This window comes from Ovis canadensis, chromosome 1 (genome assembly GCF_042477335.2).
Source record: "Ovis canadensis isolate MfBH-ARS-UI-01 breed Bighorn chromosome 1, ARS-UI_OviCan_v2, whole genome shotgun sequence".
Lineage (NCBI taxonomy): Eukaryota > Metazoa > Chordata > Mammalia > Artiodactyla > Bovidae > Ovis > Ovis canadensis.
The window spans coordinates 27,740,959-27,768,897 of record NC_091245.1 but is presented as its reverse complement, the minus strand read 5'-3'; the positions used below and the strand labels follow the sequence as shown (position 1 = coordinate 27,768,897).

General features: G+C 43.2%; 2 protein-coding genes and 1 long non-coding RNA gene across 5 annotated transcripts in view; 1 reads left to right on the top strand and 2 right to left on the bottom strand.

The window, feature by feature from the left end:
* SHISAL2A (shisa like 2A) overlaps positions 1-18,404 on the bottom strand; it is a 40,216-nt gene extending 21,812 nt beyond the window's left edge. For both annotated transcript variants that reach the window (XM_069591928.1, XM_069591937.1), the window contains exons 1-2: positions 16,894-18,404; positions 3,023-3,162 (exon numbers count right to left, since the gene is read on the bottom strand). In XM_069591928.1, the coding sequence (XP_069448029.1) occupies positions 3,023-3,162; positions 16,894-17,609 (856 nt within the window). In that variant the 5' untranslated portion in view covers positions 17,610-18,404. The remainder of the gene's footprint in view (positions 1-3,022; positions 3,163-16,893) is intronic.
* SCP2 (sterol carrier protein 2) overlaps positions 1-27,939 on the bottom strand; it is a 981,293-nt gene that overhangs the window by 445,320 nt on the left and 508,034 nt on the right. The window lies entirely within an intron of this gene.
* LOC138441306 (uncharacterized) lies at positions 15,939-22,686 on the top strand. Of its 2 annotated transcripts, none has more exons than XR_011257305.1 (4): positions 15,939-16,204; positions 20,301-20,432; positions 20,748-20,794; positions 21,612-22,686. It is a non-coding gene; the product is annotated as an uncharacterized lncRNA (long non-coding RNA). The 2 variants fall into 2 exon arrangements; XR_011257304.1 differs by lacking the exon at positions 15,939-16,204 and adding an exon at positions 17,124-17,240 and having other exon boundaries at positions 21,612-22,595.

The following is a 27,939-nucleotide window of genomic DNA, read 5'->3' as shown; positions in this document are numbered from 1 at the left end:
GCTCCAGCTGATAAGTCTCCTGGGCATGAAAGGAGAATTTAAATTCAAACCCCGCTGTTAGCATTCTAGCTTGCTTGGCAGCTTTATCCAGACTCTTGCAACTACGCATATGATTGTTCACAAACCATGACGCGGGAAGCCTAAGCATTCTAAAAATATAGAGCCCTTCAAGGGGTGAAAAAGTTTTATTAAAATAATACTGGTGAAGGGTTTCATTGTTGAGCCAATGCTTGCTGCCAAGCAAGCCATATCCCTTATCCATTGTGTGCCTGGGAGTGCATTAGTTACTATAGTTGGAATGTAAGAAAAACAAGTAGTAGCCTTGGTATTAACCACATCAGACCTTTGAGCTAATAAGTTCTTTTTTGTAACCCAATGCACCTTTGCTCCATGAGAATGTAACTCTGTTTAGTACTTTCTGAGGCTCACACAGATTAGAGGTATAAAGAAAAAACACTTCAAGGGAAAACAAGTTTTCTGGTTGATCAACCTATCAAAAAGGGGTCATAAAATGTCAACAGGCCTCCAAGGCCAGAAGATAATGCACACAACACTTATGTTGTGGGACCCTTGTTTATGGGAAAGGTATGCAGAAAAAATCCTGGTTTCCATAAGAGCAAAACTGCTGAAATGTTTGAGCTGACTCTGCATGACTTTGCATCTTTCATTTCCCTCTGTGTACAAGTCAGGGTATAAAAGCTCTTTTTGAAAATAAAGTTACGGGCCTCGCTCACCGAAGCTTGGTCTCCCCATGTCATTCATTTGTTTGCCGACGCTGTTCATCCTGAGGGTATCCCTGGACTCTGCTGAGGCTGGACCCCAGCAAGGAGCAAATGAAATTGTCTATTTAGAGTTAATGCATTCCTTTTGACGACAGTATTATTTTTCATTCTTCCTATGCTGATGAACATTTAGTTTATTTCCAGTGTGACAAATTGTCATGGTATCCACCTTTACAAGTCCTCTCCTAGTGCAACTGTCTCTAAGGCAGATAATTAGAAGTGGAATCACGAATAGGCTATATACATTTTCAGTTTAAATGGATAGTGCCAAAATGCTCTACAAGTGGTTTTGCCAATTTACCCTTACCAGTGGTATATGAGATTACCCATTCCCCCATGTAACCTTCTCACTATCAGTGTGATCCATTTTTTATTTTTGCCAATGTAATTGTTTTTTAAATCATTTTTTGAAAAGGTATAGCATTCTTAAATTGCATTTTCCTGATTATTAGTAAGGTAGAGTATCTTTTTATGTGTGTTGGGCATTTGTATTTTTTGGTGGATTATGTTTTTCTCATGTGTTTAAAGGTGCACTTATATATCCTGGATATCAGTCTTGTCTCTATTTATATACAGTTGATTCTCATTATTTATTGTGCATGCATGCTCAGTTACTAAGTCATGTCCAAGTGTTTGCAACCCCATGGACTGTAGCCTGCCAGGCTCCTCTGTCCATGGATTTCCCAGGCAAGAATACTGTAGAGGGTTGCCACTTCCTTCTCCAGAGGATGTTCCCAACCTAGGGATCAAATCTGCATTTCCTACTTGGCAGGCAGATTCTTTACCACTGAGCCATGAGGAAAGTGAAAGTGAAAGTCGTGTCCAGCTCTTTGCAACCCCATGGCCTATACAGTCCATGGAATTCTCCAGGCCAGAATTCCGGAGTGGGTGGCTGTTCCCTTCTCCAGGGGATCTTCCCAACCCATGGACTGAACCCAGGTCCGGCATTGCAGGCGGATTCTTTACCAGCTGAGCCACCAGGGAAGCCCATTAGTCACTATTATTTTGTTCTATTAAGTTACCATTAACACTGAATTAGCAAATACTGAATCAATTGCTCCTTAGGGAAATACAAATTTAGGTTCCTGTGAGCCTCTGGTCACATTTTTGTCAACCAATCAATATATAACTTTGCTTTATGTATGTTTCTGCTTAAAGATACCTTATTTAATATATATTACTAATTGATAACATTTAACTCATGTGTATTGAACACATGTATTTTTTCCATAAGGCACATGACAGCCTTTTTATGTTGAGGAATACTAGACAGCACTTCAAAGTTATATTTGGGGGCCATTTTCAACAGTGAAATTGCCAATAAAAACACAAAAAGTGCAAAAATGTGACACTAAATATACCATGAAAAGGACACTTGTTCATAGTATGAGAGCTGAAACAAAAAGGCAAGGCAAGTTGGCCTTGTGCAGCCTCGGCTGGGCAACCTCAGTGTAACAGGGCAACTCAAAGTTTTTGTTGCTCTGTGCACATCCACGTCTGCAAATGACCCCAAAAACACTGAAAGTATTGATTTTTGAAGTTACAAATTAATTCTAGCAAATAGACAAATTCACCAGTATGGAATCTGCAAATAATAAGTGTTGACTATGCATCTGTATTTACACTATCTTTGCAGTCCACCGCTTGTTTTTTTAATTTTATACATAGTCTCTTTTGTGTTATTTGCATCTGTTGGAGGCAAATTTGCTAATATTTCTCTTATTTTAAAAAGTAAACATTTTATTCATGTTACTATATTTTAATTAGTCTCTTTCTGGAGTCTTTTTCTATTCTAAGGTTTCTCAACATCAACAATATTGACATTCTAGGTCAGATAACCTTTTTTTTTTTTTAAGACCTTGTTATGCAGCCTGTGAGACCTTCCTTAACCCAAGATAGAATCTGTGTCCCCTGCCCTGGAAGCACAGAGTCTTAACTGCTGAACCACCAGGGAAGTTCTGAGTCAGATAACTCTACTGTAGGGTGCTGTCCTCTATATTGCAGGATGTTTAGTAATATCTCCCTGTAACAAATATAGAATTATTTTGATTATCAATGAGCACATGAAGACTTTGTGATGGAAATGTTCATATCAGAACCTCCTGCAAAATGTGCTGGTGCTTCTTAATATTCCAGAAACACACATGAGGCAAATAGCCCAAACATCATTTCCAAATATCTCCCCTCTGAAAAGGTGCTAGCCTGCTGAATACAAGGAAATCACATGGCCTCTTTCTTACCTGTAGTCTGTAAGTTTAAGCCTGGGTCCAACTTTGTGTGGGGTTTTGAGCTGATGAACAGGTAACAAAGCACACAGGCAGTGATAATGAAGGCCAGGAGGACCACTGCTGCTATGGACAGGCCCACAAGAGCACCAATACTGGAGACAGAAAACCACAAGGAAGCAGTGTCAGGAAAGGACTTAAAAGGCAGCATGTTACAGGAGAAATGTTGTAGGTGTTATAGGAATCAGCCAGCCTTAACTTTTGTTCTGTCTCTGCTTCCCTTAAACAGACTTTTGGGGCCTAAGCCTGGGAAAGAGCATCAGCTATGTGGCAAGTCCTCACCACGTACATAACTTGATGTGGCTTTATCCATATATATATATACAGTACCATCATGTTGTTGAGACTGAGTTTGTGTTCCCTTTCTTCTCCTCTCCTTTCCTCAACCTGTTGCCACCCCAAGAAGCGAGAGATGATCTTTTTCAGTAATTATTTTTTATATATGCATACTTCATTGGGCTGCTCCATGTCTTAGTTACGGCATGTGAACTCTTAACTGTGGCATGAGGGATCTGGTTCCCCAACCAAGGAGCAAATCCGGCCCCCTGCATTGGGAGGGCAGAGTCTTAGCCACTGGACCACCAGAAAAGTCCCTAAAGATGATTTTAAAGAGCCCTCCCCATACTGCCATTTCTTAAAAATCAAGACACATAGCAAGCCTCAATTTAATACCAACTGTCCTTCCATCCCCAAGGTAATTTCTGACCCAGTCTCTAGTGGGTCATCACGGCAGTGTGGACTCCACATCTAGAACCCCTTTTCTGCTGCTGGTCCCTCACCCCTCAAACTCATTGCCTCTGCACCAAGTCAGGCCCTGGTTATCTGGTCTCCAGACTACTACCTTCTAGCTTGTTCAGGGAGCCACCGTCTTTCTGCTTCACGTGATCCCTCCCATCATCTCCCCACATCGGCATTTTACCTGTCCTTGAAGGCCCATCTCAATGTCTCCTCCTCAGTGCTTTCCTTGGTCCCCTTTCTCTTTCTTTTCTTCTCCCAGGCCACGCCTACCCACCTAGAACACCTTACTCGGGGTCATTAGCACTTTCCACTTGGTCAGGGAGTCTGGTGTGGTAGGGAAAGAGCAAAGAGCTTTAGAACTCTCACAGATCCACCTGGTAAATTTAGGACCCAGATCTGTAACTAACTTGATATGACATCTTGATGAAATTATTAAGCCTGTTGAGTCTCAGCTTCTTGGCCTAGAAAGTGAGAATGATCAAAACACATCACCTCTCAAGTGGTAGTGAGCATGAATGATATCTATAATATTCTTAGCACATAGTAGTTCAACATATCCCCCTTGCGTTCTTTGTAGGCATACTGAGGCCACTTTTAACTGGCTCTGTTCTCCCCTTGCATGAGCCCTAGTACATAGTATGCACTTAGCAATGGCTATTTAGTACCTAATTTGTGTCAGACACTGTGGGATGTTCTCCCAGTGGTAGGACCAGGCTTGGCTGTGTGCCCTTTTGCCTACGACTCCTTCTGCAGCTTTTCTGCCTCCCCTAGCCCAACCCTGACCCCAGCCTCAGATTCCTGCCTTTGCCATTTCTGCTGGATTTCATTCCCAGCTAGCTGATGGTTATCTTCCAGTAAACAGAAACACCTTAGAGCTTTGGAGAGTCTGCTTTCCCAGGGCTGAATAAATTATTGGTTATCCCTACAATGGAATAGTATAGAGTCATTAAAAACATGTTTTCAAATAAAATTTAAGATCAAGGATAAATTCTGATGAGTTAATGTGAAGTGAAAAAGGCAGGACCCACTACTAAATATATAGTGTAGCCTTAACTTAAATACATAAATATAACATGTACATATAAAACATAACAAGGTGAGGTTGGATGGAAATACACTAAATGTTAATGGGCTGTCTCTGGGTATAGCACAGGCTGTGGATGACCTATCCGTGTCCCACTGGATCTTAAAAGTCTGGAATATTCTGGCCAAGGCTTCAATGCCAGCATATGTATCTCTTTGTCTGAAAGCTTTCTTGGGCCCAGAAGAATCTCTGCACACTGAACAGGTCAAACGTATAGGAAAATGGATGCCTCCCTTCTCCCTGCTGCATACAGCCAATGACTAAAAGAAACTGATATGTAAATACCCAGCTTCCTGGCCCTCAGGTGGGATGACTCTGAGATGCATCTTCTAACCACAGTGGCTGGCACAGGATATCAGTTTAAACGCTGGTGGCCCTTGGTGGTGACTTGCTTGGTAGCACACCATCATTAGCTCCTTCCCTTTCCCATCTACTTCCCCACCCTGTACCAATATTTTCTAGGATCGTTTGTCATGTAAACTGCTTGCCTTAAGAGCTTTTGTTTCCCAGTCTTCTAGAATCCAAGCTAAGACACGGGGCATCTCCCATGATTGCTTTTCTTTTCTGTTTCTCCTGGCCTTCCTCTTTTTTTCCCACACTGAGCATGTAGTACTTTGTAGTTCTTTAGTATTCGTTTAATACTTTTTAGTTTTGTATTTTAATTAAATATTATTTCCTTTCTTTAGATCTACTCACTGTTTTTATAAGGCTGTTATCTGTGGCTCAGATCATGAACTCCTTATTGGCAAATTTGGACTTTAATTGAAGAAAGTAGGGAAAACCACTAAACCATTCATGTGTGACCTAAATCAAATCCCTTACAACTATACAGTGGAAGTGACAAATAGACCCAAAGGATTGGATCTGATAGACAGAGTGCCTGAAAAACTATGGATGGAGGTTCGTGACATCGTACAGGAGGCAGTGATCAAAACCATCCCCAAGAAAATGAAATGCAAAACGGCAAAATGGTTGTCTCAGGAGGCCTTACAAACAGCTATGAAAAGAAGAGAAGCAAAAGGCAAAGGAGCAAAGGAAAGATATACCCATTTCAATTCAGAGTTCCAAAGAATAGCAAGGAGAGATAAGAAAGCTTTCCTCAGTGATCACTACAAAGAAATAGAGGAAAACAATAGAATGGGAAAGACTAGAGATCTCTTCAAGAAAATTAGAGATACCAAGGGAGCATTTCATGCAAAGATGGGCACAATAAAGGACAGAAATGGTATGGACCTAACAGAAGCAGATGATATTAAGAAGAGGTGACAAGAATACACACAAGAACTATACAAAAAAGATCTTCACAACACAGATAATCATGATGGTGTGATCACTCACGTAAAGACAGATATCCTGGAACACAAAGTCAAGTGGGCCTGAGGAAGCGTCACTATGAACAAAGCTGGTGGGGGTGATGGAATTCCAGTTGAGCTATTCCAAATCCTAAAAGATGATGCTGTGAAAGTGCTGCATTCAATATGTCAGCACATTTGGAAAACTCAGCAGTGGCCACAGGACTGGAAAAGGTCAGTTTTCATTCTAATCCCGAAGAAAGGCAATGCCAAAGAATGCTCAAACTACCCCACAATCGCACTCATTTCACACACTAGCAAAGTAATGCTCAAAATTCTCCAAGCCAGGCTTCAACAGTACATGAACTGTGAACTTCCAGACGTTAACTGGATTTAGAAATGGCAGAGGAACCAGAGATCAAACTGCCAACATCTGTTGGATCATCAAAAAAGCAACAGAGTTCCAGAAAAACATCTATTTCTGCTTTATTGGCTATGCCAAAGCCTTTGACTGTGTGGATCACAACAAAGAAATTCTTAAAGAGAATTACACCCTGTGTGGAAAATTCTGGAAGAGATGAGAATACCAGACCACCTGACCTGCTTCCTGAGAAATCTGTACACAGGTCAGGAAGCAACAGTAAGAACTGGACAAGGAACAACAGACTGGTTCCAAATTGGGAAAGGAGTATATCAAGGCTGTATATTGTCACCCTGCTTATTTAACTTCTATGCAGAGTACATCATGAGAAATGCTGGACTTGATGAAGCACAAGCTGGAATCAAGACTGCCGGGAGAAATATCAATAATCTCAGATATCCAGATGACACCACCCTTATGGCAGAAAGTGAAGAGGAGCTAAAAAGCCTCTTGATGAAAGTGAAAGAGGAGAGTGAAAAAGTTGGCTTAAAGCTCAACATTCAGAAAACTAAAATCATGGCATCTGGTCCCATCCTTCATGGCAAATAAATGGGGAAACAGTGGAAACAGTGACAGACTTTATTTTTTTGGGTTCTAAAATCACTGCAGATGGTGACTGCAGCCATAAAATTAAAAGACACTTGCTCCTTGGAAGAAAAACTATGACAAACCTAGACAGCTTATTAAAAAGCAGAGCAATTACTTTGCCAACAAAGGTCCATCTAGTCAAAGCTATGGTTTTTCCAGTAGCATGTATGGATGTGAGAGTTGGATTAGAAAGAAAGCTGAGTGCCAAAGAATTGATGCTTTTGAACTGTGGTGTTGGAGAAGACTCTTGAGAATCCCTTGGACTGCAAGGAGAGCAAACTAGTCCATCCTAAAGGAAATCAGTCCTGAATATTCATTGGAAGGACTGATGCTGAAGTTGAAACTACAATACTTTGGCCACTGGATGCGAAGAACTGACTCATTGGAAAAGACCCTGATGCTAGGAAAGATTGAAGGTGGGAGAAGGGGATAACAGAGGATGAGATAGTTGGATGGCATCACTGACTCAATGGACACGAGTTTGAGTAAACTCTGGGAGCTGGTGATAGACACAGTCTGGTGTGCTGCAGTCCCTGGGGTCACAAAGAATCAGACACGACTGAGCGACTGAACTGATTGACTGACTGATCTGGAAGATTCATGTTCAGGTTGGGACCACACCCTTTACAAGCGACATCTATGGGTACTTGGCTGGAAAAAGCCAGTAAAAGTAGAATCCTTTGAGGAGTGGGTGAGAGAGTTGGGGGGATGCATTCCAGATCAGCAGACAGTCAGGTAGTAGGCACTGCACTGAACGTCTTCCAGGAGACAGGGGAACCAGCTTCAAGGACAGAGCTGGGAACAACAGGGGAGGGTTCAAGGGGGCAAAATCTGTCCTTAGTATAAGATGAACTCCAGGGAGTTCCCTGGTGGTCTAATGGTTAGGATTCTGGGCTTTTGCTGTCATTGTCTGGGTTCAATCCCTGGTCAAGGAAAGGAGATCTCATATAACATATGACGTGACCAAAAAAATATAAGTTCAAAAAATGAACTTCAAATGATCAGAGTCGTCCCATGGTGAATGTACTGCTTCAAGAGGTGATGAGGGTTTTATTATCAGACAGGTTTGCACAAGACCTGGATCGATCCACCTTTCAATGAAGTTAAAGATTCTTGCTGATGATGGGTAACTGTCCTGAAGAGCCACTAGCCTTCTAGAATTTCACAGACCTACAACTCTGAAAGATAGGTAACCCACTGTGACTTCTGGGAAAGAACTGGAGGGGTGATCTGACATTTGTTAAGGTTTTTGAGCCAGGCAGTTCTAAGTTTGAATCCTGGCTCTCTCACATATAAGCTAAAAACTCCTTCACCTTTTGATCTTCATTTTCTTTCATTCATAAAAGTCACTATCTCACCAGGTGTCCATACAGATTAAATGAGATAATGTACCTACAGTGCCTGAATGCCAGTTCTGCCCTTCAACAAGGCTGCAGCCCTTGGGCTCACATCTTAATCAAAAACAGAAACTACTGATAACGGGTGTTTGGAAAGTCTACCAGCTGCTTCCCCACAGGGAATCTTCATTTCCTGAGACATGCTTTTAAAACAGCAATTCTCCTCTATCACTATCCAAGGAAACAGTTTACCTGAAAATTTTTTAAAGGCCAGCTTTCATGAAAAGGGCCAAATGGAGTCCAGAGCAAAACAAGATCTCCACCCTGCAATGGTGGGGCTCGACAGGAACATGCCAGAAGTGTTATTTCAGGGTCTGGAGCACACTGATCACCTAAATGTCCTGAGGACCCCAGTTTCCCTTCTCTACTTTGAAATTGTCCGTGATGTTTATGAACTATGTTCTAGCCAAGCCTAGGGGGCTTCCCTTGTGGATCAGTGGTAAAAGAATCCACCTGCAGTGTAGGAGCCGCAGAAAACATGGGTTTGATCCCTGAGTTGGGAAGATCCCCTGGAGAAGGGCATGGCAACCCACTGCAGTATTCTTACCTGGAGAATCCCACAGACAGAGGAGCCTGGCGGGCTATAGGATATAGAGTCACAAAAAGTCAGAAACGACTGAAGCGACTTAACATGCACCCAGGAAAAGTCAGCCCTGCAGGCTGCCCTTGGGGTCATAAACTTTGAAGCACACTGATGTGCAACGTGACCTCATAGCTCACATCATGCAACCTTCAACCTCACTGTCTGAGCCACTAAAGCACTCCATGCCTCAAGAGGGTTCAAGGCAAGGAGAGGAACCACAGGGGGTGTATGGGGAATCGGGTGGTAGGAGTGGAATGGGATTCTGACTGGGTGCTGAGGGGTTTATTCATTTCTGTATCCCCAAGTGCCACAGCAGTGCCCAGAAGACAGCAGAGTCAGCCAGTGACTTTTCAAGTGATCTGAGTAGAGCAGGATCAGTTCAGTTCAGTTGCTCAGTCATGTTCAACTCTTTGTGACCCCATGAACCACAGCACGCCAGGCCGCCCTGTCCGTCATCAGCTATTGGAGTTTACTCAAACTCATGTCCATTGAGTCGGTGATGCCATCTAACCATCTCATCCTCTGTCATCCGCTTCTCCTCCTGCCTTCAATCTTTCTCAACATCAGGGTCTTTTCCAATGAGTCAGCTCTTCACATCAGGTGGCCAAAATATTGGAGTTTCAGCTTCAACATCAGTCCTTCCAATGAACACCCAGGACTGATTTCCTTTAGGGTGTACTGGGTGGATCTCCTTGCAGTCCAAGGGACTCTCAAGAGTCTTCTCCAACACCACAGTTCAACAGCATCAATTCTTTGGTGCTCAGCTTTCTTTATAATCCAACTCTCACATCCATACATGACCACTGGAAAAACCATAGCCTTGACTAGATGGACTTTGTTGGCAAAGTAATGTCTCTGCTTTTGAATATGCTGTCTAGGTTGGTCATAACTTTCCTTCCAAGGAGTAAGCGTCTTTTAATTTCATGGCTGCAATCACCATCTGCAGTGATTTTGGAGTCCAGAAAAATAAAGTCAGCCACTATTTCCCCATCTATTTGCTATGAAGTGATGGAACCGGATGCCATGATCTTCGTTTTCTGAATGTTGAGCTTTAAGCCAACTCTTTCACTCCTCTTTCACTTTCATCAAGAGGCTCTTTAGTTCATCTTTGCTTTCTGTCATAAGGGTGGTGTCATCTGCATATCTGAGGTTATTGATATTTCTCCTGGCAGTCTTGATTCCAGCTTGTGCTTCATCTAGCCCAGCATTTCTCATGATGTACTCTGCATAGAAGTTAAATAAGCAGGGTGACAATATACAGCCTTGATATACTCCTTTTCCTATTTGGAACCAGTCTGTTGTTCCATGTCCAGTGCTAACTGTTGCTTCCTGACCTACATACAGGTTTCTCAGGAGGCAGGTCAGGTGGTCTGGTATTCCCATCTCTTTTAGAATTTTCCACAGTTTATTGTGATCCACACAGTCAAAGGCTTTGGCATAGTCAATAAAGCAGAAATAGATGCTCTTCTGGAACTCTCTTGCTTTTTCCATGATCCATCAGATGTTGGCAGTTTGATCCCTGGTTCCTCTGCCTTTTCTAAAGCCAGTTTGAACATCTAGAAGTTCATGGTTCACTTATTGCTGAAGCCTGGCTTGGAGAATTTTGAGCATTACTTTACTAGCGTGTGAGATGAGTACAATTGTGGGGTAGTTTGAGGATTCTTTGGCATTGCCTTTCTTTGGGATTGGAATGAAAACTGACCTTTCCCAGTCCTGTGGCCACTGCTGAGTTTTCCAAATGTGCTGACATATTGAGTGTAGCACTTTCACAGCATCATCTCTCAGGATTTGAAATAGTTCAACTGGAATTCCATCACCTACACTAGCTTTATTCCTTTATTCATAGTGATACTTCCTAAGGCCCACTTGATTTCACATTCCAGGATGTCTGGCTCTAGGTGAGTGATCACACCACCGTGATTATCTTGGTCGTGAAGATCTTTTTTGTATAGTTCTTCTGTGTATTCTTGCCACCTTTCTTAGTATCTTCTGCTTCTGTTAGGTCCATACCATTTCTGTCCTTTATCGAGCCCATCTATGCATGAAATGTTCCCTTGGTATTTCTAATTTTCTTGAAGAGATCTCTAGTCTTTCCTATTCTATTGTTTTTCCTCTATTTCTTTGCATTGATCACTGAAGAAGGCTTTCTTATCTCTCCTTGCTATTCTTTGGAACTCTCATTCAAATGGGTATATCTTTCCTTTTTTCCTTTGCTTTTCACTTCTTTTCACAGCTATTTTAAAGGCCTCCTCAGACAGCCATTATGCTTTTTTGCATTTCTTTTTCTTGGGCATGGTCTTGATCCCTGTCTCCTGTACAATGTCATGAACCTCTGTCCATAGTTCTTCAGGCACTCTGTCTATCAGATCTAGTACCTTAAATCTATTTCTCACTTCCACTGTATAATCATAAGGGATATGACTTAGGTCATACTTGAATGGTCTAGTGGTTTTCTCCACTTTCTTCAATTTAAGCATGGATTTGGCAATAAGGAGTTCATGATCTGAGCAGGTTATGAGAGTCATTTAGCCTTAGACATTTGTGGAGCAGGTCAAGCCAGGGCTTGGGACCAGACAGCCCTGAGTTTTCATCCTAGTTCTGATACTTCTTCTCACTGAAGTAATCTGAGATAGTAACTTAACCTCTTACAAGTTTCCTCATCTGTAAAATGGAGAGCAGAAGTGGCAGGGCTGTGAATGTGTAAATGCAGCTAGCCCTAAAATGGTGTGAAGTAATGTTCTTTTACCACCAGACTCATGCACAAGTGAGCACTATTCCCACTTTGGCCCAGCTCTCTTTCTGGAGTTATTTCTCCACTCTTCCCCAGCAGCGTACTAGACACCTACTGACCTGGGGGGCTCATCTTCTGGTGTCATATCTCTCTGCCTCTTCATACTGTTCATGGGGTTCTCCAGGAAAGAATGCTGGAGTGGTCTGCCATACTTTCCTTCAGTGGACCACATTTTGTCAGAACTGTCCATCATGACTGGTCCGTTTCATGGATGTTGATGCAGTCATGTCTGGTGGTGAAAGTAAAGTCCTCTGCTGTAAAGAACAGTATTGCAAAGGAACCTGGAATGTTAGGTCCATGAATCAAAGTAAATTTGATGTGGTCAAACAGGAGATGGCAAGAGTGAATACTGACATTTTAGTAATCAGTGGACTAAAATGGATGGAAATGGATGAATTTAATTCAGATGACCATTATATCTACTACTGTGGGCAAGAATCTCTTAGAGGAAATGGAGTATCTGTCATAGTCAACAAAAGAGTCTTAAATGAAATACTTGGGTGCAATCTCAAAAACGACAGAATGAGCTCAGTTTGTTTTCAAGGCAAACATTTCGACACCATAGTAATCCAAGTCTATGCTCCAACCACTGATGCCAAAGAAGCTGAATAGTTCTATAAAGACCTACAAGACCTCTGGAACTAACACACACAAAAAATGTCCTTTTCATCATAGGGGTTGGAATGCAAAAGTAGGAAGCCAATAGATACCGGGAGTAACAGGCAAGTTTGGCCTTGGAGAACAAAAATGAAGCAGGGTAAAGGCTAACAGAGTATTGTCAAGAGAACACCCTGGTCATAGCAAACACCCTCTTCCAACAACACACGAGACAACTCTGCATATGGACATCACCAGATAGTCAATACTGAAATCAGATTGATTATATTCTTTGTAGTCAAAGATGGAGAAGCTCTATACAGTCAGCAAAAACAAGACCTGGAGCTGACTGTGGCTCAGATCATCAGATTCTTATGGCAAATTTCAGACTTAAATTGAAGAAAGTAAGGAAAACTACTAGGTCATTCAGGTATGACCTAAATCAAATCCCTTATAATTATACAGTAGAGGAAATGAATAGATTCAAGGCATTAGATCTGGTAGACAGAGTGCCTGAAAACCTACAGATGGAGGTTCATAACACTGTATAGGAGTTGGTGACCAAAACCATCCCCAAGAAAAAGAAATGCAAGAAGGCAAAGTGGTTGTCTGAGAAGGCCTTACAATAGCTGAGAAAAGAAGAGAAGCAAAAGGCAAAGGAGAAAGGGAAAGATATACCCAACTAAATACAGAGTTCCAGAGAACTGCAAGGAGAGATAAGAAAACCTTCTTGTGTGAATAATGAAAAGAAAGAGAGGAAAACAATAGAATGGGAAAGACTAGCGATTTCTTCATGAAAACTGGAGAAAGGGAAAGCTTCATGCAAAGATGGGCTCAATAGAGCACAGAAATGGCAAGGACTTAACAGAAGCAGAAGAGATTAAGAAGCGGTGGCAAGAATACACAGAAGAACTATATAGAAAAGGTCTTAGTGACCAGGATAATCACGATGGTGTGATCACTCACCTAGAGCCAGACATCCTGAAGTGTGAAGTTAAGTGGGCCTTAGGAAGCATCACTACGAACAAAGCTAGTGGAGGTGATGGAATTCAAGATGAGATATATCAAATCCTAAATGATGATGCTGTGAAAGTGCTGCACTCAATATGTCAGCACATTTGGAAAACTCAGCAGTGGCCACAGGACTGGAAAAGGTCAATTTTAATTCCAATCTCAAAGAAGGGCAATGCCAAAAAATGTTCAAACTACCATATAATTGTACTCATTTCACTTGCTAGCAAGGTAGTGGTCAAAATCTTTCAAGCTAGGCTTTAGCAGTACATGAACTGAGAACTTCCAGATGTAAAAGCTGGATTTAAAAAAGGCAGAGAAACCAGAGATCAAATTGCCAACATCCACTGGATCATAGAGAAAGCAAGAGAATTCCAGAAAAACATCTGCTTCATTAACTACACTGAATCCTTTGACTGTGTGGATCACAACAAACTGTGGGAAATTCTTCAAGAGATGGGAGAAACAGACCACTGTCTCTTGAGAAACCTGTATGTGGGTCAAGAAGCAACAGTTAGAACTGGACATGGAACAATAGACTGGTTCAAAATTGGGAAAGGAGTACCTCAAGGCTGTATATCGTCACCCTGCTTATTTAACTTATATGCAGAGTACATCATGCAAAATGCCAGGCTGGATGAATCACAAGCTGGAATTAAGATTGCTAGAAGAAATATCAATAACCTGAGATATGACACCACCCTAATGGCAGAAAGTGAAGAGAAACTAAAGAGCCTCCTGATGAAGGTGAAAGAGGGGAGTGAAAAACCTGGCTTAAAACTCAACATTCAAAAACCTAAGATCATGGCATCTCGTCCCTTCACTTTATGGCAACCAGTTGGGGGAAAAGAGGAAATAGTGACAGATTTAATTTTCTTAGGCTCCAAAATCACTGCTGATGGTGACTGCAGGCATGAAATTAAAAGACGCTTGTTCTTTGGAAGGAAAGCTATGACAAACCTAGACAGCATACTAAAAAGCAGAGTCATCACTTTGCCAACAAAGGTCTATATAGTCAAAGCTATGGTTTTTCCAGTAGTCATGTATGGATGTGAGAGTTGGACTATAAAGAAGGCTGAGCACCGAAGAATTGATACTTTTGAACTGTGGTGTTGGAGAAGACTCTTGAGAGTCCCTTGGACTGCAAGGAGATTCAACCAGTCCATCCTAAAGGAGATCAGCCCTGAATATTCATTGGAAGGACTGATGCTGAAGCTGAGACTCCAGTACTTTGGCCACTGGATCTGAAGAACTGACTCATTGGGAAAGACCCTAATGCTGGGAAAGATTGAAGGCAGGAGGAGAAGGGGATGACACAGGATGAGATGGTTGAATGGCATCACCAACTCAATGGACATGAGTTTGAGTAAACTCTGAGAGTTGGTGATGGACAGGGAAGCCTGGCATACTGCAGTCCATGGGGTCACAAAGAGTCAGACACGACTGAGCGACTGAACTGAACTGAACTGATGGTTTTTCCAGTAGTCATGTATGGATGTGAGAGTTGGACCATAAAGAAGGCTGAGCACCAAAGAATTGATGCTTTTGAACTGTGGTGTTGGAGAAGACACTTGAGAGTTCCTTGGACAGCAAGGAAATCAAACCTGTCAATCCTAGAGGAAATCAACATATTCATTGGAAGGACTGATGCTGAAGCTGAAACTCCAATACTTTGGCCACCTGATGTGAAGAGCCAGCTCACTGGAAAAGATACTGATGCTGGGAAAGACTGAGGGAAGGAGGAGAAGGGGGTGACAGAGGATGAGATAGATGGCATCCTCAACTCAGTGGACCTGCGGGAGATAGTGAAGGACACACTCAGGGAGACAGTGAAGGACAGGGAAGCCTGGCGTGCTGTAGTCCATGAGGTCGCAAAGACCGGGACACGACTTCACAACTGAACCGTGCCTAGCATAACACCTGGCACAAAGAAAAAGCTATAATCAACAAACAAAAATATGGATGAACAGAGAATATATGAATATAATTCTGCAGGCAACAGCTGCCAAATGTGCAGGATTTGAAAACCTGGCCATCTAAAAATCCTTTGAAATTACAAACCGAGCTGTTTAGGAAAAGCAATGATATCTGTAATTGTTAGTGGCATATGCCAAGCTGATTTTACCTTGATCTTGATCTCATTTGGCCCTTGCCCTAGTCAGCATCATCATCCCCATCTGATAAATGAAAAGACAGTGGCTCGAGAGGGTTTGAGGCAGGCTGTCCTTTCACACCCAGAGGGCATGCAGCCTCCAGTCACATACCTCCAGGGACAGGAAGATCAGTGTCTCCAGAGATGGCCCACCCCATTTTTGCTGATGCCTGTTTTTCCAGAGCAGACTCAGGATCAAGTCCTGTTTTCTGGGTGAGGCCTTTGGAGACCTGGAGAGACTGAGATCTATTATCTATCCCCCTCTCAGCTCCACACTTAGGTTCCAGGAATGTCAGCACTGGCCTTATCATCTCCTTCTCTGAACAAGTGAGGAGACTGGGGTCCTGTGGATGGGGGTTCCCCACAAATACACTGATCTGGCTTCTGCTGTGGCACTATGTCATTGTTTAATGATGAACTTGAAGGCAGCTCTGAATCTCTGGTCATCTGCCTTCGCTCAGAACTCACCACAGGACCTGACATGTAAGTTCACAGGCAAGGGTGGCTGAAAGAATGACTAAATATGAGCGGACTGAGGCTGGGCTGAGACTTGGGTTGAGTTGGGGAATAGCACCTGATGAGGTATTAAGGCTTGTGAGTGAGGTCTAGATAATGTCTGCAGTCAGGGTGGGGAAGGAGAGCTGAGGTGGGGTTGCAGGGAGGATGAAGGAGGAGATCAGGGCTGCTGATAGAGTAAGGGCTTGGATCAGTACTGGGGAGTGGGTAAGGTCAGGGATGAGGCTGGTGATGATATCAGGAAGGGGACCCTGTTGGGCCCACAGATAAAGGAGGAGTTATCCTGTGAATGGTGCAGGATGGGAGTTTGCTGTTAGGGTGGGGGTTGTTATGTAATTTGGGTTGAGGGTGGTGGATGAGGACATTCGGAGTGGGGATGAAATGAAGCTTTTCCAGGGTGGAGTTGGGGTAAGGTTCAAGGATGGATCTGAATAACGGTTGAGTTAAAATGGGGGAATGGAGCGGAGAAGCGGCTGCAGGGGGGATCTGGGCTGGTGAGAGCCTGAGCGGGTAAAGGCGGGGTGGGGGTCGGTGTTGACTTTGGGGTGCGCACTTGGATGAGGACTGAGGGTTTAGCACGCGGTTGGGCCGAAGATGGAGCAAGGTGGCTAGGACGGGCGCGGGGTACTAGGTGGGGTGAGGGCCAGGGCCGGTACCTGAGCCACCACATGTAGCTGTGCTCGTAGGGGAAGAAGCTGTGCGGGTCGTCGCAGCAGTACTTGTGGTCGCGGAAGCCGCAGCAGAAGACCGCGGCCGCCTCGCCCCCCGGCCGCGGGCAGCTGAAGCCACGCACCACCTCCTGCTCGGCGCTCACGTAGCTCGTGCAGGCGCCGCTCATCGCGACCCGCGCGCGGCCCGCCGCCACCCCGGGTCCAGACGGACTGATGGACTGACGGACGGAGACAGCAATGAGCCAGAGAAAGAGACACACAGAGAGGCAGAGATAAGCAGACAGAGACTGATACAGAGACGGAGAGGCACACAGATGGGCGCAGACGGAGCGGTGAGACACCCAGAGCCCCCGAGACTCTAGAGAGGATCGAGGGAGGCAATCGCGTGCGCGGACAGGTCTTGCCAAGAGGAGGGACTGAGGAGGGAGAGAGAGGAAGGAAGGAGGAGGGCCGAGGAGCCGTGGGGGTGGAGAGGGGCTGGAAGGCGGGCGGGGGATCGCGCCCGAGCGCGGGGCGGGGGGCGGCTCGCAGAGCCGAGAGGAGGGAGTCGCAGCTCTTCTGGGCCCGCGGCTCCCACCGGCCCCACTCCGTTCCCGGTGGACGCACTCGGGCGCTGGGTGCTCAGAGAGACAGCCCATGTCCAGGGTGGTGAAATCGAAGTCACCGGCTTGCATTCCACATCTGTGCTGAGCACCAGCCATTGTGCTAGGTACGCACTGTGACGGTCACTGGGAATCCCGGGGCAGTTCCAGGCTAGTATAGGACACGGACGAGGGACCTGCCATCGACCCCACAGTAGGGTCAGTACAGGTATGATTAATACACGATCTCACTTAACCTTCACAACAACCCAGAGAACCAGGGATTTTCAAACTTGTTTTATAAATGAGAGCTAAGGGTCAGATGAGAGTCATTTTCCTGAGCTCTTAAGCCCATGGGATTTTAACCTGGGTCTTTCTTGTTCCCAAGCCCTTGATCTTTCTGGCGTTCCCACAGCACCTCTTTTTCAGTGACTTTTACATGTTGTCATCCTTTGGCTTCCCTGCCTGCAACTTCCTTTCCCTGAGCAGCTAGCTCATGCACTGACATGTTCACACTCTCTCTTTCCCACACTGGCCTCGGATAAGGGGGCTAGTGGATGTTCAGGTGGTAACTCCACCTACCCAGGAGCAAAGCCAATAGGCCTGACAATTCTCACATAACTTTTCCAGATCACAAGGTTAGTGTTCTTATTAGGATCAGAAAAAGCTGCTTCCTACAGTCTGAAGAAGCTGTAGGAAGCCTTTGCAGATTATCTGTCTGTCCTGTCAGGGTACACTGGGGAGACCCAGGCTCTAAGTTAAGGTGCACATTTTGGCCCAGTTACACTGGGCCAGGACTAGGGACTGTTGGGCTTTAGTTGTCAATAATTCCTATTCAGTCATCACAGAGTGCTTAGGCTGAAAAGGACCTGTGAATCATGTAATCAGTGGATGAGTTACAGCTAGCATTAAGAAAAAAAATTAATGGAATAGAAAAAGTATAGTGCAAATAGTAAAGCTAAGTATTCTTTCATAAAATGTTTCAGTTACATATGTCTGTATGTACTGTGGTCCAGATCACCATGTAAAAAGGATTTCTCATTTTGAGTCAGGTCAAAAAGGTTTGAAAGCCACTGAATCTGACACCTCCCATGGTTCTGATGAGCAGGGACTCACACATGATTACAAAATCTTAAGCTCTCCTGATTTCTTACAGCAGTGGGGAGAGTAGGAAATAGCTGATGTGATGCCTTGGGAGTCCGCAGTTCCTCTGTCTCTTGCTTTCAATGTGAATGGGATAAATAATGGGCATCAGGGGATCTCAAGCCCTAGCTCTACTCCTCCTCTGCTTTTTTTCTCTCTGTGCTTCAGGTTCCGTTTCTTCATCCAGGCCAGCTCCTCAGATGCTGAGATGTGCCATGCCCTTGACCTGGGCACTGGGCCCCGTGACAGAGATCAGATCTGGGTCTGCCCAGAAACACAGTACAGAATGGGAGCCAGACAGATGGTCTAGGACAGGGCAGGGAAAGGGGAAATTCAGGGACCATGGCCACAGAGGGATCACCATCTGAAAGAGAAGGGGGCAGTTTGGAGGGGGTAGTATCTTCAAGGGCCACTGTAAGGTCAAATATGAAAGCTGGAAGGAATTGTTTTATCCTCTAGAAAATTCTTCCTGTGAATCTCTGGAAACTGGGAACTGGATGACACACTCTGAGGGAGGTGCACTTTGGCCTCTTTATCAGGTAGAGATTAAAGAGGAAGGATTTGGAATCCTGTGGAAAGGAGCAAGGTCTCCCTAAGACATGAGATTCAGCTATGAGATACGAAGCACTCTGCTCTGGCTTTTGGCAAATTGGGCAGCTGCCAACAGTTTCCAAAGCCCTTTCCTGCCAAGAATTAGTTTCTCCAGCAACCCTGTGGAGTGAACCAGGTAGGGATGATTATGTCCCTGAGAGAGATAACAAGCTCAATGTTACAAAGCAGCCAATGGCCCAGGAGAGACTAGTACCATGTTTGTCTAGCCAACAGTCCTCTTTGGCACTGATGAAGACTAGGGTCCCCTATTCAGAAGAATATTTTTAACTACAAAAAGTAAATTAGAATTACAAAGTATACCAATTATATAGAATCATTATCAAAATAGTTATTTTGTGAATTAGTTCTTTTTTAACATATTAAATAATAAGATATAGAGATTTATTTATTAACTATTGTTAATTTTGAGGTGGTGAATGAGTATAAAAACAATATTTCAAGATATTGCTACTGTACTATGATTTCTATTGGTGACAGGGCTTCCCTAGTGGCTGATGATAAAGAATCTGTCTGCAAAGCAGGAAATGCAAGAGATGTGGGTTCGATCCCTAGGTCAGGAAGATCTCCTGGAGCAGGGCATGGCAACCCACTCCAGTATTCTCTCCTGGAGAATTTCAGGGACAGTGGAGCCTGGCAGGCTAGAGTTCATAGGGTTACAAAGAGTTGGACATGACTGAAGCGACTGAGCTCACACGCATCACTGGTAACAAAGTCACAGGTTCTGCTAATACTATGTGACATTGCATATGTGCATGATAGGAAATGCTGTTTGACTTAGAGGTAGTAAAAACAAGGATGTCACTTTTTTCAATCCAAGTTCATGGTTCTCTCCCTGGCTGAGCTCTATCTGTGGACCCCTTGGGCTCTTTGGAATCTATGCTAGAATCTTTGACCTCTTCTGGTCTAGAACCTGCTGTAATGCTTGTTCCTTTATCATGTGCATCATGTTCCTCCCTACAGACACTTACTGCAGACCTACTGTATGCCAGGCAGTTCCCCACCTTGTATGTCATGTAGTCCTTGAAAACTTCCTTTGTTTTTCTTCCCATTCTGCAGACAAAGTAACTGAGACTCAGAGAGGTTAAGTGGTTTATCCAAAGCTACACAGCTAATAAATAGAATTCTGTACCACCACATGTTCTTCCCAACCTGAGGTCTGGGGGCCAGAGTCTCCAACGAGAAGGGCAGGTAAGTGTAAGAGGGAAGAGTGAGCAGGGAGAACTCACATTTATGGAGACACACTGTGAACTAGGAATTGTGCTCAGTGCTTTCCACTGTCTCCTTCAATGCTTACAATTCTGTGCTGTTGCTCTCTTCATAAAAATAACTAGATACATATGTATTCATTATGAAACAACAAATTAGAAAATAAGGATAAACCAGATTAAAAATAACAGTCACCCAAAACCTCACCATGTAGAAATATCCACTGATACTTTGGTATGGAGTCTTCCAGATATACACACATATACACACACAACTTTTTACCCACTCTACCCATAGGAAAACTGGACCCAGAGAGGTGAAGTAACTTGCCCAAGGATATACAAGTAAGTATCAAGTTTCAATCACCTGCGGTGTGACCTTAGACTGGTCACTTTCCCTCTCTGCTTTAGGGCAGTAGCTGATGGCACCAGGCCAACCGCGCAGTAACTGGAAGCCTCTTGTGCGTGGTTCTCCTTGCTCCGGAGCCGGATCCTCAGGGGTCTGGAAAGACATGCCCCTTGCTGCTAAGGGTCGCGCAGCTCAGTGACTGAAGTCCACAAGGAGGCTGAGAATCCGGGCACAACCCGCGGTGAGGGTTAGATTCTGCTCTCTGGGTGGTCCGCTACGAGTCCTTGGACTCTGGACACCGCGGAGCAGCCAGATCCTCTAGCCCTGCTGCCTCCAGCTGTGCCGGCCCGACACCCCTCCCCCAGGGCTCCCCCATCCCCTACCCAGTTCCCCTTCAGCTTGCAGGTCACTGCATTGGAGCGGCAAAGAAAGGATGCCGAGAGAGCGAGGGTGGGATGATTTGGGAGAATAGCATTGAAACATGTATATTAACATATGTGAAACGAATCGCCAGTCCAGGTTCGATGCAGGATACAGGATCCTTGGGGCTGGTGCACTGGGATGACCCAGAGGGATGGTATCGGGAGGGAGGTGGGAGGGGGGGTTCAGGATGGGGAACACGTGTACACCCGTGGCGGATTCATGTCGATGTATGGCAAAACCAATACAATATTGTAATTAGCCTCCAATTAAAATAAATAAATTATATTTTAAAAAAAAGGATGTCGACATGCATTAATTCCCTTTGAGTGCGGGTTCTAGGCACGACCACTCTTCTTATGCGAGCGATGGATTCTTACCCTTTTTTTCCAGCATGAGGCTCCTGCCTCTCATCCTGAAAGAAGTGGCTTTGCCCAGTTGGAACATGAAGTCCAAGGACAAATTGGACCAAAGCTCAGATCTGATACCAGCTAGACACTCTCCCAGCTGGAGGTGGTCTTGGGGTTTAGGTTTTTGTTAGTTTGTTGTTTGTTTTCCTGTGAAATCTTTAAAGCGCACAAACAACATAAAGAATAATACAAGAACCGCCCATGCACTCTCTACTGGTAAGAAATTGCTTCCACTCACAATTACTCTCCTGAATTTGGTGTTTATCATTTCTATGTTCTTATTCATGCATATATCATGTACGTGTGGATCTTTGAATAATGTATAGAATTGCTTTACATGTGATTATATCTCAAATAAACAACATCACATTAATGCATTCTTCTGTAATCTGCTTTTTTTTTTTAAATTCAATCTAATGTTTTTGAGCTTTGTCCATACTTATGTGTATGCTCAATCTGGTTCATTCATTTTTACTGCTGTATAGTTCCCCAGTTACTGAATATATGATGGCTTATTATCCATTTTCTTTAACATTTATATTCCTTCCAATTTCTTTTATTACTATACAATGCTGTTTCTCTTGAGATTTTTTTTTTAACCAATTTTACTGAAGTATATTTTACAAACAATAGAATATACACATTTCAAGTGTGCAGCTTGGTGAATTTATACTCATGGAGCTACCACTGCAGTCAAGATACAGAATATTTCCGTCACCTGTCACTGTCCCTTGGGGTGCAATCAACTCTTCTCCCCACCCCTAGCCTTGCCTGAGACAACCTGCTTGCCCTCCCTGTAGATTAGTTCTGTTTTTGAATTTTTGTCTTAATAGAATCAGATGGTATGCCCTCTGTTGTGTCTGATCTCTTTTGCTCACCACAACGCTTTTGCGATAAACAGAAATTGTTGCATGTAACAGTAGTTCCTTCCTTTTTATTGTCAAGCACATGGAATATACTCTTTATATGAAAACTGCCATTTGTTCATTCAGCAGTTCTTGGGCACTTGAGTTGTTTCCAGCTTGGGACTATTGTGAATAAAGTTGCTATAAAATTTTTGCATATATTCCTTTTTCGGGTGCCTATGGTTTCATATACCTTGGGTGAATCCTAAAAGTGGAATTTTGAGGTAATAGAATAGATATATGTTTAACTTTGGGCTTCCCAGTGGCGCTAGGAGAAGGCAATGGCACCCCACTCCAGTACTCTTGCCTGGAAAATCCCATGGACGGAGGAGCCTGGTAGGCTGCAGTCCATGGGGTCGCGAAGAGTCGGACATGACTGAGCGACTTAGCAGCAGCAGTAGCAGCAGTGGTGCTAGTGTTCAAGAACTTGCCTGCCAATGCAGGACATGTAGGAGATAGGGGTGCGATCCCTGGGTTGGGAAGATCCCCTGGAGAAGGGAATGGCAACCACTCCAGTATTCTTGGCTGGAGAATCCCGTGGACAGAGGAGCCTGGCGGGCTACAGTCCATAGGGTCGCAAAGAGTTGGACATGACTGAAGCGACTTACCGTGCGTGCATCCTTGGCACATCAGACAGTTCTCTGATCAGAACAGTTCTCTGATCAGAACTCAGGCATCCGCACTGTAAGCACCAAATCCTAACCATTAGACCACCTGGGAACTTCCCTATCTTTTCTCTACTGAATTAACACCTTTGGTAAAACTCAATTAATCATGTATGTGTGGATTTATTTCTGGATTCTCTATTCTATTTCATTGGCCTTATCTGAATCTATCCTTATGCCAGTTCCACTCTGTCTTAATTACTGTAGCTTTCTAAGTAGGTCTTGAAATTAGGTAGCATAAATCCTCTAACTTTGTCCTAATTTTTCAAAATTGTTTTAGTGCTTCTGAGTCCTTTGCATTTCCATATCAGTTTTAGAAACAACTCATTGATTTCTGCTCCCCCAAAATCCTGCTTGGATTTTGCTTAGGATTACATTGAATCAATAGATCAATTTGAAGAGAATTAACATCTTAATATCGAGTTTCCCAATCCATGAACATGGTATAAATCTCTTCTTTTATTTTGTTCTTAATTTCTCTCAGCAGTGTTTTATACTATTCTATGTACAGGTCTTGTACACATTTTTTTAAAACTTTTCCCTTTTTCTTATTTTTGATGCATTGTAAATGATATTTTTTGAAAATGTGATTTTCCAATTGTTTGTTGCTAATTTATAGAAACACAAATTATTTTCATATATTCACCTTGTATTCTGGGATCTTGTTAAATTCACCTATTAGTTCCAGCATTTTTATAGGCTGCTTAGGATTTTTTTATGTTAACATGAAAAAATTTCCTCACAAGCAATATATTTTAAAGGCAGTTTTACTTTTCCTTTATAGTTGGTGCTTTTTCTTTCCCCCTTGTTTTGTTACACTCTCTAGGATTTCCAGTATAATGTAGAAAAGAATTCATTTGACTTTTGAGGCGGAGTTATATGATTTTTTTTCTCTGCACTTTGATTCTCTCTCATCACACACTTATCAACAGAGAGATCCTCTGAAGGCTTGACCTGAGCTGTTTAAGCAGCCCCAGTGGTTCTAGTCCAACCTCTAAAATATGAAACTGTCCGTACCTCTCCAACTATACCTGCCTCTTCTCTCCTACAGGAAGCCTCTCTTTCAGCCAATCTGACCTGGGAAAGGAGCCTCCTTTCCCCAGTTTTGCCTATGTTGTTCCCTTCTTCTGCTTATCTTATTCCTCTATACTTTCCAAGGTCCGTCTTGAAGACCACCCCCACCCTGTCCCACAGAAAGCCCTTCTGTGACCAACACTCAGAGTACCATTCTTTTTCTTTTTTTTTTGCAGTGTCTGCTGTTCTCTCTGCCATTCATTGAGCACTTCCATGTACCATCATATCACTTAGGAACCACAGCCTCAGACTATAGGCTCCTCTAGGATAGAAATTGTACCTGCTGCAGGTCTGGTTCCCTACACTCAGTCTAAGGCCTGGTTCTCAATGGCAGGGGTGCCATTTTGTGCCACCTGGTTCCTTATGTGCTTTTGTGCAAATGAAAAAAGAAGTACCCCTTCCTCTGGCCTGATATAGCTCTATGCCAAAGGCAAAGCTGGGTAAGTAAGAATTCAGGCTAGATTTCAACTCCTTGTTTCTTCTGCTGGCCACCTTCAAAATCTGCATAGCCATATGGGTTAAAGGGAGAGGAGGAATTAATAAATTCCCCTTAATAAGAGAACAAATGATTCTATATATAGGTATTTTATACATAAAGATATTGAGTCTCAGCAAGGTTTGTCTCACCCAAGGATCCAGCCAGGAATGGTAGAAACTAGGATTTGGCTGTATATTGTCACCCTGCTTATTTAACTTATATGCAGAGTACATTATGAGAAATGCTGGGCTGGAAGAAGCACAAGCTGGAGTCAAGATTGCTGGGAGAAATATCAATAACCTCAGATATGCAGAGGATACCACACTTATGGCAGAAAGTGAAGAAGAACTAAAAAGCCTCTTGATGAAAGTGAAAGAGGAAAGTGAAAATGTTGGCTTAAAACTCAACATTCAGAAAACTAAGATCATGACATCCAGTCCCATCATTTCATGGCAAATAGATGGGGAAACAGTGGAAACATTAGCAGACTTTATTTTCTTGGGCTCCGAAATCACTGCAGATGGTGATTGCAGCCATGAAATTAAAAGATGCTTGTTCTTTGGAAGGAAAGTTATGACAAACCTAGACAGCCTATTAAAAAGCAGAGACATTACCTTGCCAGCAAAGGTCCGTCTAGTCAAGGCTATGGTTTTTCCAGTAGTCATGTATGGATGTGAGTCAAGTCGGACTGTAAAGAAAGCTGAGTGCCAAAAAATTAATGCTTTTGAACTGTGGTGTTGGAGAAGACTCTTGAGAGTCCCTTCCAGTCCCCCAGAGAGACTCTTGAGAGATCCAACCAGTCCATCCTAAAGGAGATCAGTCCTGAATATTCACTGGAAGGACTGATGCTGAAGCTGAGATGCCAATACTTTGGCCACCTGATGTGAAGAACTGACTCATTTGAAAAGACTCTGATGCTGGGAAGGATTGGAGGCAGGAGGAGAGGGGACAACAAAGGATGAGATGGTTGGATGGCATCACCCACTCGATGGTCATGAGTTTGGGTGGGCTACAGGAGTTGGTGATGGACAGGGAGGCCTGGCGTGCTGCGATTCATGGGGTCGCAAAGAGTCGGACACGACTGAGCGACTGAACTGAACTGAACTGAGTGACTGAACTGACTGATTGACTGACTAAGGATTTGTCTCGGGCCTTCCAGTCCCCAAAGTTCAAGGAAACAAACCCTGCCTTTGTCTACGTCCTTCTTTGGTTTTGACATGAGTCCAGCACTCTATTTGTTTTCAAGCATTTTTCATATTCACAGTTATTTTTCAGCCTGAGATTAGCTACCTCTGCAATTTACTTCAAGACTGCTGTACCCTGGAGTGAATGGCTTTCTCCCAGAATAAAAGTCTCCAACCTTAGACTCTCCCCATCCCTGCTGGACTGTTACCATAGCCTAGAAAGCAGAGAATAGAGGGAGAGGGCAAGGACTTTGGTATCACGTCAGCTTGAATTTTTTAAAAAAGTTGGTCATTAATAAGGACAGTGAGTTTATTTTTTAAATATATTTTTTAAGTCTTTATTGAATTTGTTACAATATTTCTTCTGTTTGTTTGTTTGTTTTTGGCTATGAGTCATGTGGGACCTTAGCTTTCCTACCAGGGATCCAACCTACATCCCCTATATTGAAAGGCAAAGTCTTTTTTTTTTTAATTTTTTAAATTTTAATATCTTTAATTCTTACATGCGTTCCCAAACATGAACCCCTCTCCCACCTCCCTCTCCATAACATCTCTCTGGGTCATCCCCATGCACCAGCCCCAAGCATGCTGCATCCTGCGTCAGACATAGACTGGCAATTCAATTCTTACATGATAGTATACATGTTAGAATGTCATTCTCCCAAATCATCCCACCCTCTCCCTCTCCCTCTGAGTCCAAAAGTCCGTTATACACATCTGTGTCTCTTTCCCTGTCTTGCATACAGGGTCGTCATTGCCATCTTCCTAAATTCCATATATATGTGTTAGTATACTGTATTGGTGTTTTTCTTTCTGGCTTACTTCACTCTGTATAATTGGCTCCAGTTTCATCCATCTCATCAGAACTGATTCAAATGAATTCTTTTTTACGGCTGAGTAATACTCCATTGTGTATATGTACCACAGCTTTCTTATCCATTCATCTGCTGATGGACATCTAGGTTGTTTCCATGTCCTGGCTATTATAAACAGTGCTGCGATGAATATTGGGGTACATGTGTCTCTTTCAATTCTGGTTTCCTCGGTGTGTATGCCCAGAAGTGGGATTGCTGGGTCATAAGGTAGTTCTATTTGCAATTTTTTAAGGAATCTCCACACCGTTCTCCATAGTGGCTGTACTAGTTTGCATTCCCATCAACAGTGTAGGAGGGTTCCCTTTTCTCCACACCCTCTCCAGCATTTATTGCTTGCAGATTTTTGGATCGCAGCCATTCTGACTGGTGTGAAGTGGTACCTCATTGTGGTTTTGATTTGCATTTCTCTAATAATGAGTGATGTTGAGCATCTTTTCATGTGTTTGTTAGCCATCCATATGTCTTCTTTGGAGAAATGTCTATTTAGTTCTTTGGCCCATTTTTTGATTGGGTCGTTTATTTTTCTGGAATTGAGCTGCAGAAGTTGCTTGTATATTTTTGAGATTAGTTGTTTGTCAGTTGCTTCATTTGCTATTATTTTCTCCCATTCAGAAGGCTGTCTTTTCACCTTGCTTATAGTTTCCTTTGTTGTGCAGAAGCTTTTAATTTTAATTAGATCCCATTTGTTTATTTTTGCTTTTATTTCCAGAATTCTGGGAGGTGGATCATAGAGGATCCTGCTGTGATTTATGTCTGAGAGTGTTTTGCCTATGTTCTCCTCTAGGAGTTTTATAGTTTCTGATCTTACATTTAGATCTTTAATCCATTTTGAGTTTATTTTTGTGTGCGGTGTTAGAAAGTGATCTAGTTTCATTCTACATTTTCTTTATGTCATTCCTCATCTTTCTTAAATAAAAGGTCTTGTATGTTCTGATGAAAGGCAAAGTCTTAACCGCTGGACCGCCAGAGAAGTCCAAGCCTGGATTTCAATTGCTACTTGGCAACTGACTTGCAGGGAGACTTTAGACTTCTCATAGTCTCATCTGTAAAAATGGAAATAATAATACCTATCTTAAGATATTAGATATAGGTATGTGAGCACTCAGTAAAATTCTCCTTTTCCTTCCACT